We start from the raw sequence: 17,040 nt of genomic DNA, 5'->3' as shown, positions 1-17,040 counted from the left end.
TCAGACTATTTAGACCCATTTGATTCAGTGTAACTTCATATATGAATAAACAGCTGTGAAGCATGTTTTAAGCTTTTCTAATATTCTTTTTACTTTGTGTATTTTAAATGGAAATACCATTTGATTAGTACAAATAATGCTACATTATAAATATTTTCTATATAGGTCTCTGTAGTGTCATTTATTCTCCCTCTTGGGTGAGAGAGAGCTGCTGCGAAGCAGTGGATACCTTTGTGACTATTTTGTTTATAACTATTTTCTATCAAAGACTGGGGCATTTTATTTATAATTGGCCAAAATTACCTTATTGAACCATTCTATTAAATATTAATATATGTTCACACATAAAGATATTAATATACACACGTACACATTTAAGTGTTTCTGTATTCACAAAAAATGAGAATAACTCAGTTGAAATAAGTACTTTAAAATGCTTTTTATTTTAACCTACAGGACATATAAAACCAGTGATTCATTTAAGTTTTCAACTTTTCAATAGTTTCTTTCATCTTGAACCAAAGGCAGTCATTATATACATCAAATGATAGTGAGCTAAGAAAATGAAAAATTTCTCACTTGCTATTTGAAATTTTCCTTTTATTTTATGGTTTCTATAAGTGTATCTTATTTTAGGCCAAAGCTAATTTCATTTAGACTTTAGACCTTTATAAATCTATGTGACTGTTAGGAATCTTTTACTTCGGATACTGATCAAATTCATACTTTATATGTCTGCCACTTTCAGAATTTGACTATTTCTATTTAATTATTATATTTTTAAACCTATTATTTGTTGGATCTTACCTTCGTTGGCTAAAAGTGTGTCCATATTTTCAGACCACGCCATTGCTTCTGTGGTTGGTGACCTGTAGAAACAACATCTACCCTTGACAATAGCATTGTGATCTTTTTCTTCTACAACCTATTGTAATATTAGAGCTATGTGTAATTATTGAATTACATCATTTAAATGAGCTTTGTGCCCTTAATCAAACAGCAAAAGGTCAACAAAAATTATATAATGCTTTTCCACAGTGGACAGCTATAACAACATGAAGTGTGATATAATTTGACATCGGCAAATTATTAATCTAACCCACTATGTTAATAATATTTGCACAAGATATAGGTTCTGTGGAGCAACAGCAAATTTCTTCTCAACTACAAATATATTAATTGTTAATTTATGTAGCATTATTCTAGTCCACTCTTGAAAAGTTACTGTGATAGCAGTGGTGATAAATGAACTATTTTCTAAGTTTTCACAGTACAAAAATTATCTATTTTATAATTATGCATCTCAAAAAAGTTCAAAAAAGTTTTAAGATTTTTTTAACACAATGATAGTGTAAACATTTGTTCATGGTATTTTGAGAAGTTTTTACCACCACTAAGGCAGTCTTTATTTCTCCTTAGACTGGTATGCTTCTAGTTCTGGATTGATTTATTTAAATCTAGAAATCTGTCACAACAGGGTAATATCTTTTCCAAAGCAGTCAAAAAATTTATAGACTTAAGTCTTTTGAAGAAGGTATACTTTTGGGGATGTGATGTAGAAATAATAAATCAGATTTAAGATATAAACTTTCTGAGATGGAAATATATTATGCATTATTCCCCTTAATAAAAAATCCTGATGAAATAAGCCTCCATACATAGAAAGCATCTGCTGCCTCCAGAAAACATGCTGGATTATGTAGCTCTGATGTGCAAATGACCTAGTTATGGCAAGAGATGGTCAGATTGTCCAATTTAAGGTTTCTATTAAAATGACTGATAATAAATAGATACAGTCTCATATACAGTTATTCCTATAAAATTTTGCATTTGCACATCAAGGTGACTAATCTTAAATATGCTAGTGTGAAGTAATCCCTATGCCTTTATATTCTATTACTTCCTATAATTTGCTGCAGTTTTTATAATTTTTGTTATGATTGATTGTGCTCTCTTCTGCTATTGCAGTAGTAGTTGTATTTTTAGATAATAAGGGTTGTCCTCATAGAGAGCACATAGAATGGATTGTGACTGGGAATGCATTTTGCTATCTTCCATTACTCACATTTCCTTTCTCTATTTTTTTTGCCTCTAGCAGTGAGCAGCTGACTTTCCTTTCTGTCTTGACTCACTAAATTTTGGAGACACAAGATTACTTGTGTAACCATTTTAAAATGGTGTTTTTTTAATGCAAATGGACATTTTACAAGATTTGGGATGTTCAGTTTCCATTTTTCATAAGTGGGACCCAATTCTAGATTTAATTTTACATTGAGGAGCTTTTGTGCACTCTACAACCTGCTACTCAAATAAGCTTATGCTGTATTTCATGTAACTCAAATATGAGATCTTGTAGGATTTATAAAATTATCACAAGGTCACTTAAAATGCACATGTTTAAAAATATCTCTTATTATAGGATGAAATTTGGTGGTTAGCAGGGTATTCAAATGAAAAGCTACTCAGTGTCTGTGGAATATATGTGAACGAATAGGATAGAGAGGAGTCTGGCCTCATAGTATATCCCTTTTAAATGAGGAACAGCCATCCAGGAAAAACACCGAGAAATGGAATCTAGGCAAATTCATTCAAAGATGAACATCTACTACTCCCCCATTAGTATGTATGTTCTCCAATGACAGGGCTTAGATGTTATTTTTTAGCATTGAGAGCAGTGTGTCTGGTCTAAGAAATATTTATTGAACATATTAACAAATAACCAATGGATGACCAAACCCCCAACAATGGCTGGTATTAAAATCTTCAATGGAAGAGGAGTAATGGTGTTCAAGATGCTGGTCGATTACAGTGATGAACAGATTATTGAAAGGTATTGCTAAATTGTATTAGCTTCAAAGGCCCTGGGTGTTTGGGGGCGACAGCAGAGGAGAAATGATGCAAAACCATCACTGGGGGGCAATAGACCATGATGGGCCTCACTCTCAACTCTGAGGCATGTGAGGCTGGAGAGGACAGTCAACATCCGTGCTGGAACGTGTCAGGACAAGTCATATCCTTTAGGGAGAGCCTGGTTTTGGTTAGGCCAAAAGAAAAAAAAAAAAAAAAAAAAAAAATTCCATGATGAACTTTTTGGATGCAAAGGAGTCTTTGTAGAATGGAAGTGTTCAAATAAATGGCCACCACTCTTACCGTCTTCATTAATGTAGAAAAACAGTAAAAATAGAAAGGAAGAAAAGACTGGGAAATAGTGTTGAACCAAAGACAAAAGAAAATTTTTCAATGTTTTGAATTACAGAGAGATACAAAAATATCATAGATATTCTAAAGATATAGATATGAAATATTATCGATAATAGAATTAGAAATACGAGGCTATTGTAGTATTAATTAAGGTCCACAAAATGCTGACATTGCTGTAATGGGAATATTTGCCCTTCAACTCTGAAGGAATATCTTTGCTGATGTGTGCTAATGCCCAGAATGCTTCCAGCTCACTGTTTTCTAACCTATTTCTCACCCAGAAGGTGCAATTTAGGTAAAATGTAACTATTTTAAGAAGTAATGCTTGTTCATTACCATCAAAATTTATAAAATTTGGAGTTTCGTGTATATTTGTAATTCTGTTGAAGAGCAAATTAACGGTATGAATAAACTGAAAGGCAATACTAAGAAAAGCACGAAAACGCACAACAATGCATTGAATGTTTACATGTACACCACGTTGCGATAAGCACATCTTATACTTTACCTAATTTAATCTTGAGAATTATAGTCTGTTTTATTCCGATTTTACCAATGAGTAGAGTCTCAGAGATGCTAATCACTGGTGCAATGTCCCACAGATACAGTCATGTAATAGGTATTCAAACACAGGCATGTCTGCTTGTAACTCAAACTCCTGCCACACTTCTTCCTAAAAGGGATGAGTCAGTGCATATATGTGTATACCGTATTCATGTTTTCAAACATTTATAATAACTGCTTGGGAAGTGATTTTTCTGTAATAGAGTTTTATCAAACTTCACACAAACATTACCACAAGAGTTGAATTGTGGTAATTGACTACTTGATAGAAAGTGTACACAAGACAGACATTCTTAAAGCCTGTGCATTTATCAAATAAAAATAGTATATTTCTTATGTTAGAAGTGAGTGAAGCATATGATTGTGTTAAGAAAGAAATCTAATGAATAAAAATTGGGGAAAAAAGAGGGTGGCTGATTTAAAACTATACTGACTTGGTTGACTTTTATTTGACACGTATTACCTTAAATAAATGGGCAATGTGCCACTCCTTTATTTCTTTTGTGTGTTTTTTTTTTTTAAATTTAGATTTTAGTTATAACCTTAACAAAGGTTTTGTCTGGCTCTTCTCATTTGTGTGTGTGTGTTTATTTTGTGTAAAATTATAATGCATAATCGGAGTAACTTTTTGTGTGTGTATTATTTGCCGTAAAAATGCACTGTGTATCTGGAGCCAAAATTGCACTTAGTCTTTCATGGGGTTTTGGCTGATTTCCTTTTTGTTTTCTTCATTAAGCAAGTGCCATCAAGGCCAGCAGTAACCATATTACATGTCCAGAGAAGAGCCAGGCCAGATGGGAACTGCGTGAAAGATACCAGTTATCTTGCTAATTGTGCCAGCTAGAACCAGTTGTATTGCATTAAAAAATGTGGAATCCAACAACTCAGCTGTTCACACTCAATTAGCAGTGTGCTGGAGAATGGAAAATTCAAGCAAGGAGTCCATGTGCTCCAGGAAGTGACAGCTGCTTCCTTACCCGGCATTAAATATCCATGTAAATATTTCTCAATAAAATTGTGATAAATAATTTTTGCAAGGATCATATATATACATGTTACATCTCTAACTCATTTCATAATTTTGAAAACCATCACACAGGAGACCTCAGTGGTCTTCCATCACTTTATAACCTTTCTTTAACGCATATAAAGAATTAGTTGCAAAAGCAGAACTCAAATTGTTAACATATTTTAGAAAAGAGGAAATCAATAGAGAACGGAGAAAAATCAGGAAGAAAGAATGAACATACTCATCATAAATGAAGAAAACAAAACATCTAGACTAACGAAGACTCAAGTGTTTCACTTGTACATCTTCTGAGATAAAAATAGCTTTAAACAGCAACTCACTTCACTGGCATTTTTCGTTCCAGTGTCTGACTGTCACAGATGATGCCGGATTTCTCTTTCTGACTGATCTTCAAGCTGGAGGTAATGTGACAGCAGGAACATTACAATTAGTATGCAAATACCTATCCCCTGGGTCACAAGCTGGCATTCTTTAAATCATGCTATTCTCAGCTTTTTCCATTTCGTTAACTTTTCATTGGTCAACACACTTAAACTTCTAAGTAACAAATAACTCTGAATAAATGTGACATTTCTCTCAGTCTGTGGCATTGATGAAATAAATTCCATTTGAAAGTTCAATTTCTGAAATTTATATACATTTATTTACAACTGTTGTTCACATGAGGTAAAATCAATATATATTATAATATATATTTAAATATATATTTAATATTCACCTTTAGGTCTTTAATCTGTCTAAAAGATCATTTTGTTTTCCTTTGATTTTCAGGAAGTCTGAGGAAGGCCTTATTTTTAAAACACTTATCTCAAGCGACTATGAAGTACTAAAAACATTTTATTCATGGACTAAAATATTCTGGCACAAGGCATTATGCTTTTCTTTGACACTTACACTGTTTTTGTATTTTAATACATGTATTCTCTGTTACTGGAGACCATGAGTCTCATGGCAATTTATGACAATATTTCCTTATGCAGCACTGGTGTTTAAAGTCATAATGCTAATGTATTTATCAAAATAAAGGCCATATACTGACTTTTTTTTATGTAGTCAAAGTCGTGTAACCCCGTGCCTTGTCAAACTTTTATCTCAATATAATAGAGTTCCTTGGTAGTAAAATTCTACTGGAATATATTTATGACCCTCAGTGTCAATTAAACACTCTTAAAAGATTGATGACTTTTAGGGTAGAAGCAAGAAAGGACTCCAAAGGAGGCAGGAAATCTGCTTCTCCCTGACTTAGCATTGAAGTGTCCCCATTTAGTTCATCAATAGAAATGCCTAGTAGGTGAGTGGCCCTGGATTATCGAGACTGATGGAAATAGAAGAGATGACCTAACAAAATCAGTGTATCATTAAGAAGGGCAATCATTAATTAGCTCAATTCATTTTTTTAAAATTCAAGCACTGCTAAGTAATGTTCTTATGATATGCAAAAGCTGAATCATTAAACATATTTTGACTTTTGGTTTCACTGGAAAATAACGCATTTTGGAAAATAAACGTCAAAATATAAAGACTCTCTTGGTAGAAACCATGCAAAGTTTTTAAGAAACAAGAGCCAGGAATAGGCTTATTTTGCATTATAACTTTAAAACAAAAACAAAGTTCTATTTTGAGTTCAATGCAGTTATAATCATTCTCTTTCTCATAAATCCTTCCATAAACCATAATTATTATTTGTTTAATGTGCACTTACCATTCCTTTCAAGTTTCATTGTTCAGATAATACTAATCATTGGATTTGTTTACCAAAATGAAGGTTCCTAACTCAGTGATCAGGTAAGAAACTTTCTTCTTAGGCTGAATGATTTTTTATAGTGTTCAATACATCTTAACAAAAGATATCCATATAGAGATATTGTTGGATCACTTAAACATCAGCAGCTTTTAGTTCAAGGAGGTTCAGACTCCCTTATGAGAATTTATGCTTAGTGTGGAAGCTGAATAATGTCCCCCTTCCCCCAAAGATGTCCATGTCCTCATGCCTGAAAAATGTGAATATATTGATTATCCCTCAAGTGGCAAAAGGGATGTTGATTATTTTAGTTTATCCTGTGGACCCAGTGTAATTATGAGGGACCTTTTAAAAGCAGAGGCAGGAGAGTTAAAGTCAGAAGCAGGATATCTGACAATGGAAGCAAGAGTTTGGAGTGATGTGAGGAGGGGGCTAAGAGCCAAGGAATACAGGGGGCCTTCTAGAAGCTGAAAAAACAGGGAAATAGATTCTATCTTCAGAGACTTCAGAGACAACCATCCCTGCTAACACCTTGATCTCAGCTCAATGAGACTGAATTTGGACTTCTGGCTCCCTGGATCTAAGATATCTTGTGTTGTTGTAAGCCACTAAGTTTGTGATAATATGTTACAGCAGCAGTGGAAAACTAATACACCCAGGAAACTCCTATCTTTAAATCCCTGCTTAAAAGAAGGTAAGAATGTAATAAAACAGGCATAAATTTTGATATCAGAGCAGTGACTTCACATGTAAATGTGGACCCTTCACACTTGACAATAACCTTTACTTCTGGGAGCCTCTTTGTTACTGAAATGGAGATAGTACCTATCACACAAGATTATTGTGTGAAACTAAAAGGAAACACACCAGGCCTACATATCTTACGTAGTGTTATATATATGTTTGTTTTATTTTCTTTCTTCTTATTTGATATTCACAGAACTACGTTAAGATAATATTATGGAAGATCTTATGGACAATGCTGTCATCATGCAATCAATGGTGTTTTCTGTGCAAAGATATGAGATTGATTCTACAAGTTTTTTGAGTGCTTACATTGTGTAAGAAATTGTGATAGGTAGTATAGGAATACAAATCTCTAATCAGACAGTATGAATTGGAAAATTAACATGACAGGCATGTGTGGAATGAATCGGGAGACTGTGAGAATAAAGGCAGGTATGAGAGCTAAACATCATGTTGTACTCTATAAACATATATATGTAATTTTTATTTGTCAACTTAAAAAATTAATTAATCAATTCAAAAAATAAAGAGGAATTGCAGAATCACAGAATTTTTTTTTAATATCAAGTTTATGGATTAAGTAAATGACACAAATTATGCTTATAAACCACATGTCATAGCTATTATACTTTAGGGAACTGAATCCTGCAGTCAGTTTCCTAGTTTAAAAAGTAACACAGTTCTTTGTCTTCAAAATTGCAATGAAATGTTTAAGAAATTAAAAGAAAGTATATTGCAGTGGTCCGAGCATGAGATGACAAGGTCTGGAATAGCACAACTGTAGAGGGGTGGAACAGCAAACAGTAGTGTGGTGCCTGTGTGTGGGGATGGGGTAGCGAAGGTCAAAGGAACGGATTGCAGACCTGATTGCCTGAAGGAATGGTGTCCCCAATGGTCATGGTAATAGCAAAAGAAGAGCAGGGTTGGGAAGGGACTGGCTGGGTAGCTCAGTTAGGGAGGGCACATCCTTTGAACACCAAGTTCTTTTCTGTGAGACAGAGGGCACAGCGTTTTCATAGCCTGCTCAAGGACAATACCGAGCTTTAAAATCTTTATGAGACCTGTCTATTAGTTAAAAAGCTTTTGTTGTTTACACTTCACTACCAAAGGTAGGAGAAAAGAAACTAATGAGAATTGAATTCTGGTACTTTTATAATTTCATCAAAGAAAAAGTATGGCATTTTTTCTTGATGCAAGTATTTAAAAAAAAAAAAAGGTAGATTTTATGACATCCAAGTGAGAATGTCATGATGGATTTTGGGGGAAAAAACAATAATAGATAAAATACTTGAGCAGTTTAATAATAGTTTAAATACGTTGAACATATGGATTAGGAACTTCCCACATACTATCTCCTTGGTCATCGTTCTATGAAATAGATAATATTTTTATACCATTTTACATATGAGGAAACATGAGTTATGACACTCAAAGACATAAAATAATTTGCTTAAGATTATGTACTAGAAAGCGGAAGGGCTGGAGCAAGGTTGAGCGGTGGGAGGACTTGGTATTAGAGTGGTGGTGATGGTTAAACCTGTTAGATTGAGTTTAACAAGGGCAATGGCACAGAATAATCAAGCAGAGAAATGAGGAATTAACTACTTATTTATTTAATAAACATTTAAATACTCTAGTAACTGTTGCATGCAATATAAAGGGGATCTGGGGAAGAATAAATAGACAGTAAGTCAAAGAAAGACTAAGGATACAGAGTGGTGTAGTTTTTTTTTTTTTTTTTTTAAGAACTCTGTTTACAGCCTTTTGGGAAAAAGAAAGGATGATAAAAGATGACAAAGAGAGGTTAAGGGGAATGAGGAATGATAACATACTTTGGAATTTGCCAAGGTGGTCACGGGGAAAACAGAGACTAACAAGAATGAGATTAGATCAGCAGAACAGTTGACAACAAAACTGCACTGATTATTAGTCCATATTATGTTCCAGTTCGAATTATAAGGGGAAAGGAGAGATGAGTGACTTTTTTTTTTTTTTACAATTGTCTTCCTAGATTAATATAATAGGATTATATAAACAGTTTATTTTAGGACTAAATAATTAAAAAGTTAATTTTCTTTTTATAAACAAGAGAAAAGAAAATTACATTTTCTTGATTCTGCTTTGCCTCACGTTCCTACTACAGGAGGTGTCATTTATAAAGCAATGAGCCTGATTTTTGCATGGTTCATAAATTATTTCTGAACGCAATTCTAAAGGAGAAGTTAGAAATGATTTGAATAACAGCAGCACCATCAAAATATGTAGGATCTCCCAAAGTGGCTGCTCGGAAATATGGTGCTCATTTGGAGGGATAGTTCTAAGTATGCTTGTAGACAAATCAGTCCCATCACTTGCTAGTCACACCTCATGACTATGTCCTAAATGTACTTTGTGTTTCCTCAGAATACCAAGTCACTGATAGTCACACAACCACTTCAATAAAATAAAATATTTAGAAGCTTAGCAAGATTTCTGATATAAGTAAAGATGTCTTATGTTTTAAAATTAAATAAACATTCTACTTTTAGTGGATTTATACGCCTCAATTAATTAATTAAAATTACATTTTAGTAGCATTATAGAAATTAGTAAAGCTAAAAGTATTATCCAAATAAAAATATAGCTTCTTTTTTTTGGGGGGGGGATAAAGAATGTTTAACTCCACATTATAATCTCATAGTCTTCACGATATCTATTATTAATTGATACTTTCAGTTTTTCTTTACTGTAGTTGAGTGTTTTAACAACACAAAGATAAATAACAATTTAATTGACTTTTTTTCCCCATGTTTCTGATTTCCATGTTGTCATTTTGTATATACAACATCTATTTAATTCTTCTCTTGAACTAAACTTCCCTTTCTTTACTACTTGGTAAAGAGCTCAGTATGAAAAAAAAATACTCATATCTAAGGCAGGAGCAGGGTAGCAGTCATGGGAGAAATTAAAGCTGAGTAGAATAATTTTTAAAAGAATACCTTAGCTGGAACCTATGTACGTCTTTGGCCAAATATATTTTAAGTTTTTCTAGCCCAACAGGATAGCACAGTTCTGGAAGTGCAATTCTAGGAGGGAATACCACAGTGCAGGTAGTGGAAATTTGACATATCGAGAAGAGTGATCCTCTGTAAACTGTAGCATTTTTTTTTTAATACAATAGATAGAAGGTGCTAAGGTTCTCCTTGTATTTGAGGGCACTAACTAATCCCTAAAAAATAATGGAAGAAGCACAAATTCAGGCTACGTATGCTTAGTACATCCCAATACATTTCAAGCATAGCATATAAAATCCTTTGCTATTGTATAAGGGAATGGCTCTATTTCTTTTACTACATATTACTAGAATAAATTGTCTAAGCCATGATATACATGAAAGTTTATTTAAGGGTCATTTAAATCATATACAAACTCCAACTATGGATCACTTGTCCTATACTCCTCATTAGTTATCCTGAATGAAAAAGGAAAAAGGCAAGTAAAATTCTCACCAAGCCAGTCATCTCAACACATAATAAAATTATTTTCCTCAACACATAACAAAATTATTTTTTATTTATTTTCTTCATAATCGAGTATCTCCCTTTGCATGGTAATTTTCCTTTTAAATATATATTTTTAACTTTAAAAATCTGTGAAATTTATTTTTCTAGAATGGAGAAGGAAAAAAGGCAATTAATAGATAACCACTTCTCGTTGAACGTATTAGTAAAATATCTGGCTTGATACTGAGGGATAGTCAATCATTTAATTTTTTGACAAGCTGAAAGGACATCTCTTAATTTGTAGATTATTGCTGAAAGAACTCTTTTCAATATTATAAGGAAGGCAGGAAGTCATCAAATACATACACTGCCGGGAATCAGACAGTAGCAGTGAATTTATCATTTTTTGACTACTTAAGCCTTTTAATCTTCTGATTAGTAGTACTTAAGCTTGACTTATAGTCTGGCTACAGGAAATTCAGAAATGTCATACATACATTAATTTTCAATCAATTGATTTTTTGACAATATACTTTACACAGAAGGATATTTCACAAGTTGTTAACCTATTTACCATTACTATAAATATATTTCCTGAACAACAACCAAAAAATCTTCACTGGTTTCCCATTGCTTACCTAGCAAGTCCAAAATCCTTAGCATGGCAGTATTTAAACTATTACTTTAAATACAGATTTTTTTTTTTTTTCCCCATAGACACACTGACTGCCTAGTATTCCCTGATGGTGCCTCTGTTCTATAAGCACTCCATTCTTGTTCATGAAATTTCTTCTACTTCGAATTCTCTACACATTTTTTGTCTTTTGAAATTTTTCCAACAAAACTTTAAAGTTGCATCTTCTTAGAAGACTTTGGTGTTCTCCAGAGAACCATCCTATTTATCGATAGGGATGCTACGATCACCTTTTTCCTACCACAACACTGTGTGTTCCTGTATTTTTTCTTGTCTGAAGTAGAGATATAGTGTAGTACATCTCAGCATATGTCGTAGTGCCTTGCAATATAAAAATGTCCAGTGAATATTTGCAAAAAGATTAAATGAAATGGACATGGTAGGAGACCAATACGTAAAACTAAGAGACATGCTGGAAAGTTTAAAGTAACAGAGATAACAATGAGAGGTAGGTTAATAAGTAAAAATATTAATAATAGTGATTGCCATTAATAAGCCTCTATTGTGTGCCAGAAATACATACAAGCATTACATAGAATATCAAATTTCATTCTTATACAAATTCCCAGATTCTTATTAGGTATGTGAGGAAACAAGATAAGGCAATCAGTTTTTTCTTACCAAAAGTCACTTAGTGTAGGTGGTAGAGCAAAGATTCAAACAAAGGTTTAAGTGACTCCAGAAACCATGATCTTGTCTTGCATATAATTTAAAATTTCAAATTATTTGCATTCTTTGCTCTGAAGGTATCAGTTATGAGTTGAAAAGAACAAAAGTATCCAGTGTTATTCTTATGACCTATGAAATTAACTTTTTAGAGAAACCTTATCTCTGTGAGGATAATATAATGAACAGGTTTACTTAAGATCATACCTTAATACTGTTATTTGTAGGTCTAGATATGGTGATAAACATTTAATGAAGAGTATATGAAATACATGTTAAAAGAGGATTTGTGCAAATTCTTTAGGCAGTCTTTCAAGATTTGTAATGACATAAGTAATAAGTGGATTATAACTTATTAAAAGAAAAAGTGCCACCTTAATGTCAACCAAGTCTTGGTGAAGGAAGGGTAAGGAAGTGAAGAGAGAAAGAGACACAGAGAGAGACAGAGACAGAGAGACACGGATGCAGAGAGACAGAGAGAAGGAGGGGTGGAGATACAGAGCACATATTCTTTTGTAAATTCAACACTATGATTTCACATATTTCTTGCCATCTATTGTGTAGGATTGTTCTCTAAGTAAGTCAAACATACACAGACCTAGTACCGTATATGATTTCCTAGTTAATGTGTGTTCAGAATTCTGCAACTCATTCTGTATTTCAGCATCTCCTCTGTCTTCAGCATCTGTCTTTTCCTGATTTTTTTTTTTTTTTGGTCCTAAGTCTCCTACACATATTACAGTATAATTCAAAGGTCAATTATTTTCTTTATTTGATAGAGTTTCTAAATTGGAAATAAGCAAATGTTAGGTGGCCTTTCATGATACAACCATTACAGTGGATTATACTCATTGCTCAGTGAAGAGATGCAAGTTCTTCCCGACATAGACAAATTCAGTTCTAAAACAAAAATGGAAGAATGTTGGTAGAAATCACTTCATAAGTTGTATTTGAACTTGACCATAATAATATATGCTAATTATTTATTATCTCCTCTTTAAAGGTGATAAACTGAAGCTCAGGAAAATGCATCACAGATTTTTACTCATAGTTACACCACTAGTGGACTTCTTTAATAACTACTGGATGTGAAATTGAAGCTCAAGTCTCTCTCAGTCCAAATATTCTTTCTATTATACTTGTGTTGAGAAGTTCACTATCTAAAAATATTACCTAGATTAGCAAAGCCATGCAGACCCAAAGGCAATGCTATATATACATTTTTTTTTTATAACCACAATGTGTTTAGGAAGCCATATGTTAAAGTAGTTAACTTTTCCACAGGATTAACAATACAATTTTGAAATATATTTTAAGCCATACAATGTCTTTTACTTTACATTTTTAAGCTTTTTATTTTGATGTAATCATAGATTCACAGGAAGATGTAAAGATAGGACGAAAAGGTCTCTTGTGTCTTTCTCTCAGTGGCGTCTTCCACAGTTATAGTACAGTAGAAAAATCAGCAAATTGACATTGGTATGTGAATGTCTATTCTTTGTAATTTTATCACAAAAGTCCATTTATGAAGCCCTCATAGTGACCAATATACCAAACTATTTCATCACCTCAAAAATGTCCCTCATGCTATACCTTTATGGTCACCTCTGGAAACCACTAATCTGTTTTTATCTCTGTATTTTCTGTCGTTTCAAGAGTGTCACATAAATAGAATCACACAGCATATAACTTTTTGAGATTGGCTATTTTCACTCAGCATAAGGTCCTTGAGATCAACTCACATTGTTTTGGGTATAAATAGTCCTTTCCTTTTTATTGCTGAGTAGTATTCCATAGTACGGATGTATCACTGTTTGTTTAACCATTCACCTATTGAGAGACACTGGCTGTTTTTGATCTATTACAAATAGAACTGCTATAAACAATCACGTGCAGGTTTTTGTGTGAACTTAAGTTTTCATTTATCTGGAATGAATGTGGGGGATTGCAATTGCTGGGTCTTATGGTAACTGTGTGTGTGTGTGTGTGTATGCATGTACATATATGTACACACGTTTATGTATATGAATATGTACACATATATATTTTGTTGTTAAACAATGCCAAACTATTTTCAGAGAGACTACCATTTTACATCAGCTGCAAATCATGAGAGATTCAGTGTTTTTGAATCCTCGTCAGCGTTTTGTCTTGTCATTTATAAAAATTTTCTCTGTTCTAATAGGTATGTAAGAATAGCTCATCATGGTCTTAATTTTAATTCCCTAACAGCTAATGATATTGAACATTTTTTCATGTGCTTATTTGCCATCTGAATACCTCTTTAATGAAGTGTCCCTTTCTGTCTTTTGCTCCTTTTCTAACTGGATTGTTAGGTTTTTTTGTTTGTTTGTTTTTAAACAGTTGAGTTTTGAGAATTCTTTATATATAGTAGATAAGAGTCCTTTGTTAGGTATGTAGTTTGCAAATATTACTTCCTAGTGAGTAGCTTGTCTTTTCATTCTCTTATCAGGATATTTTACAAAGCAAAATTTTTTAATTTGGGTAAAGTCCAATTTATTGTTTTTTTTTCTTTTTTAAATCATGCTTTTGATGTCATGTCTAAGAACTCATGTCCAAGTCCTATGTTCCAAATATTTGTTCCTGTTATATTATAAAAAATTCAGTTTTATATTTTACATTTAAATCTATGATCCATTTAGAGCTAATTTTCATATAAGGTGAGAAGTTTAGATCAAGACTCTTTTTTTTTTTTTTTGCCTATTGACATCCAATTGGTAGTTTGGCTAGGATAGAATTTTAGGTTGAAAACCATTTTCCTTTATAATTTTGGTGGTTTTACTCCATTGTTTGCTTCTATTTAATATTGCTAATGACTGACCCCATATAATTCTACCTCCTTTGCATTTTTATTGCTGGCATTGTAAAGTACTTTGATGCTGTTCCTTAGTATGGTTCTTTTTTATTTATTGAGATGGACACATGATTTATCCTTTCAATATAAGGCTGTATTTTCTTCAGACCTGGGAATGTTTCTTTCATTATTTTTGCAATAATTTCCTCTCTTCAATTCTGTTTTCTTGTTCTCAACCTTAATTTTATTATTTAGATTACAAACATACTAAATTTTACTTCCATATTTGGTCTTTTTTTAACCACTGTGAGCCCTAAGTCTGTGATTCTGCTCCATTCCCCCTGCTGTATGATTTTTATTTATTTATTTTTGCATCAAATAATTTTCCCATAATCAAAAAGAATTCTTTTTAATTCAACATACTTCTCCAAACATCTTAATTATTGTGGATATATGCAATATTTATTCATTTAATATTATTTTTAAATGGCCTGAAAGGAGAGGAGATAAATATATTTTTAATCTGTTATTTTTAGCAAAAAGTAGAGACTCATATCCAAATTTTGAAAAATTCTTTAAGATAGTAAATATTTTTCAATGTTCTTTTTATTCTTTTGTGTATCATTATAATTTTTCTAACCCATGATCTTAATGATTTCACAGTATTTTATCAAATACCTGTACCTTAATTCTTATCAGTGACATTCATTATGCCACCCAAGTTTTTAAGTACATCAAATTTTCTGAACAGTATGTTTTAAAATCAAAATAAATTATATACATCTACATTTATTTAAAATAGAAAATTTTTAAAAATAAGATCACTTACAGCTTTTCGATCCAGGAACAAGGGAGAAAGTAAAATGTGCAAAATTTGCCCTGCTGCATGTAGCCAGACCTGAAACAACAATGCGGAGCTGCTGTTTACCTAGGGCTTCATGTGCTCTATTACAGTCTTTCTTAGTCTAGATGGGCACAGCCAAACCATATACATCGACCATAGTAAGTATGAGCTACTGCCATATACGTAGTCATCAATACAATCTACTACATCATAATCACCCAATTAATTGCCAAAATAAGTCTCAGTGCCACATTCCCAACTATTGCAAACTTCTGCTCGGTTACCTCTCAGCTCATAAAGCTCAATATGTCTAAAACTGATTTCTTCATTTTCCATTGCTGATCATTCATTTCTTATTGTTTGCTTATAACTGAACAATACTTGCAGTCACTCGGCCATAAAACTTCAGAGTTCTCATTAACGTTACCTCACACAAAGACAATAAATTGCCAGGTTTCATTTAGCTATTTCTCACATTCGTCTATAGCTCCGCGACTCTACCAATATTACCCTAGTCCATACCCTCAATTCTTAGACTAATGATTATCTTAACTGATTGTGCTGTCTCCAGATTCTTCTCACTTCAATCCATCCTACATAACAGGGTACTTCAAAAAATTGGTGGAAAGATTCACATTATCTTTTAATTGTATTTTACCATGCACTTTTCAAAGTATCCTCATATCTTAGAAGAGTCTTACTGAAAACAGATATGATCTCATTATTTTCTGCCCTTAGACCTTGCATGTCTCTGTTACTTACCAAATTTTGTGTAAACCTCTTAAGATGCCTCAACATTTTTCACAATTTGGTTCCAACCTGATTTTCTAGACTTTTTTCCAAAGTTTATTGTATCAAAGTAGCTTCTACATTAGGAAAACTATTCCCTGCCCTCCCCCACCCTTAACTTGAATTCTGTATCTTTCTGGACCCCTTTCTATCCTTTGAATTGCCTCTGGAATTGATTTTACCTCTCCATCTTTAATTTTCTAAATTTTGCCCATGAATCGAAGTCTGGCATGCATGCTTTCCAGTCTCTGACCCACAGAGCTAGAAGTGATCTCCTGTTTCTTTGAACTTCCACGCCGTCTGTAGGATGATTTATTACTCTCTAACTTGTGTATTTTTAGAGGGTGACCAATCATGTCTTGACTCTAGGATTTCTTATTCCCTAAGGGTAAAGTATTAGATCTTGTTAATATCAACTTTTAATCTTTTTATGTAAATTAATGTTTCTTGAGCATAATAGCTAATGT

The 17,040-nt window shown here is 32.8% G+C and overlaps 1 protein-coding gene across 1 annotated transcript in view; it reads right to left on the bottom strand.

Moving 5' to 3' along the window:
• Nucleotides 1-5,184, bottom strand: part of RGS21 (regulator of G-protein signaling 21) — a 30,464-nt gene extending 25,280 nt beyond the window's left edge. The window contains exons 1-2 of the mRNA XM_008568038.1: nucleotides 5,116-5,184; nucleotides 808-884 (exon numbers count right to left, since the gene is read on the bottom strand). Coding sequence (XP_008566260.1) covers nucleotides 808-884; nucleotides 5,116-5,126 — 88 coding nt within the window. The 5' untranslated portion in view covers nucleotides 5,127-5,184. The remainder of the gene's footprint in view (nucleotides 1-807; nucleotides 885-5,115) is intronic.
• Nucleotides 5,185-17,040: the final 11,856 nt, after the last annotated feature.

The sequence above is a fragment of the Galeopterus variegatus genome, unplaced genomic scaffold (genome assembly GCF_000696425.1).
Source record: "Galeopterus variegatus unplaced genomic scaffold, G_variegatus-3.0.2 Scaffold368, whole genome shotgun sequence".
Lineage (NCBI taxonomy): Eukaryota > Metazoa > Chordata > Mammalia > Dermoptera > Cynocephalidae > Galeopterus > Galeopterus variegatus.
Note: the sequence above shows the minus strand (reverse complement) of the source record. Positions and strands in the feature narration are given on the sequence as shown.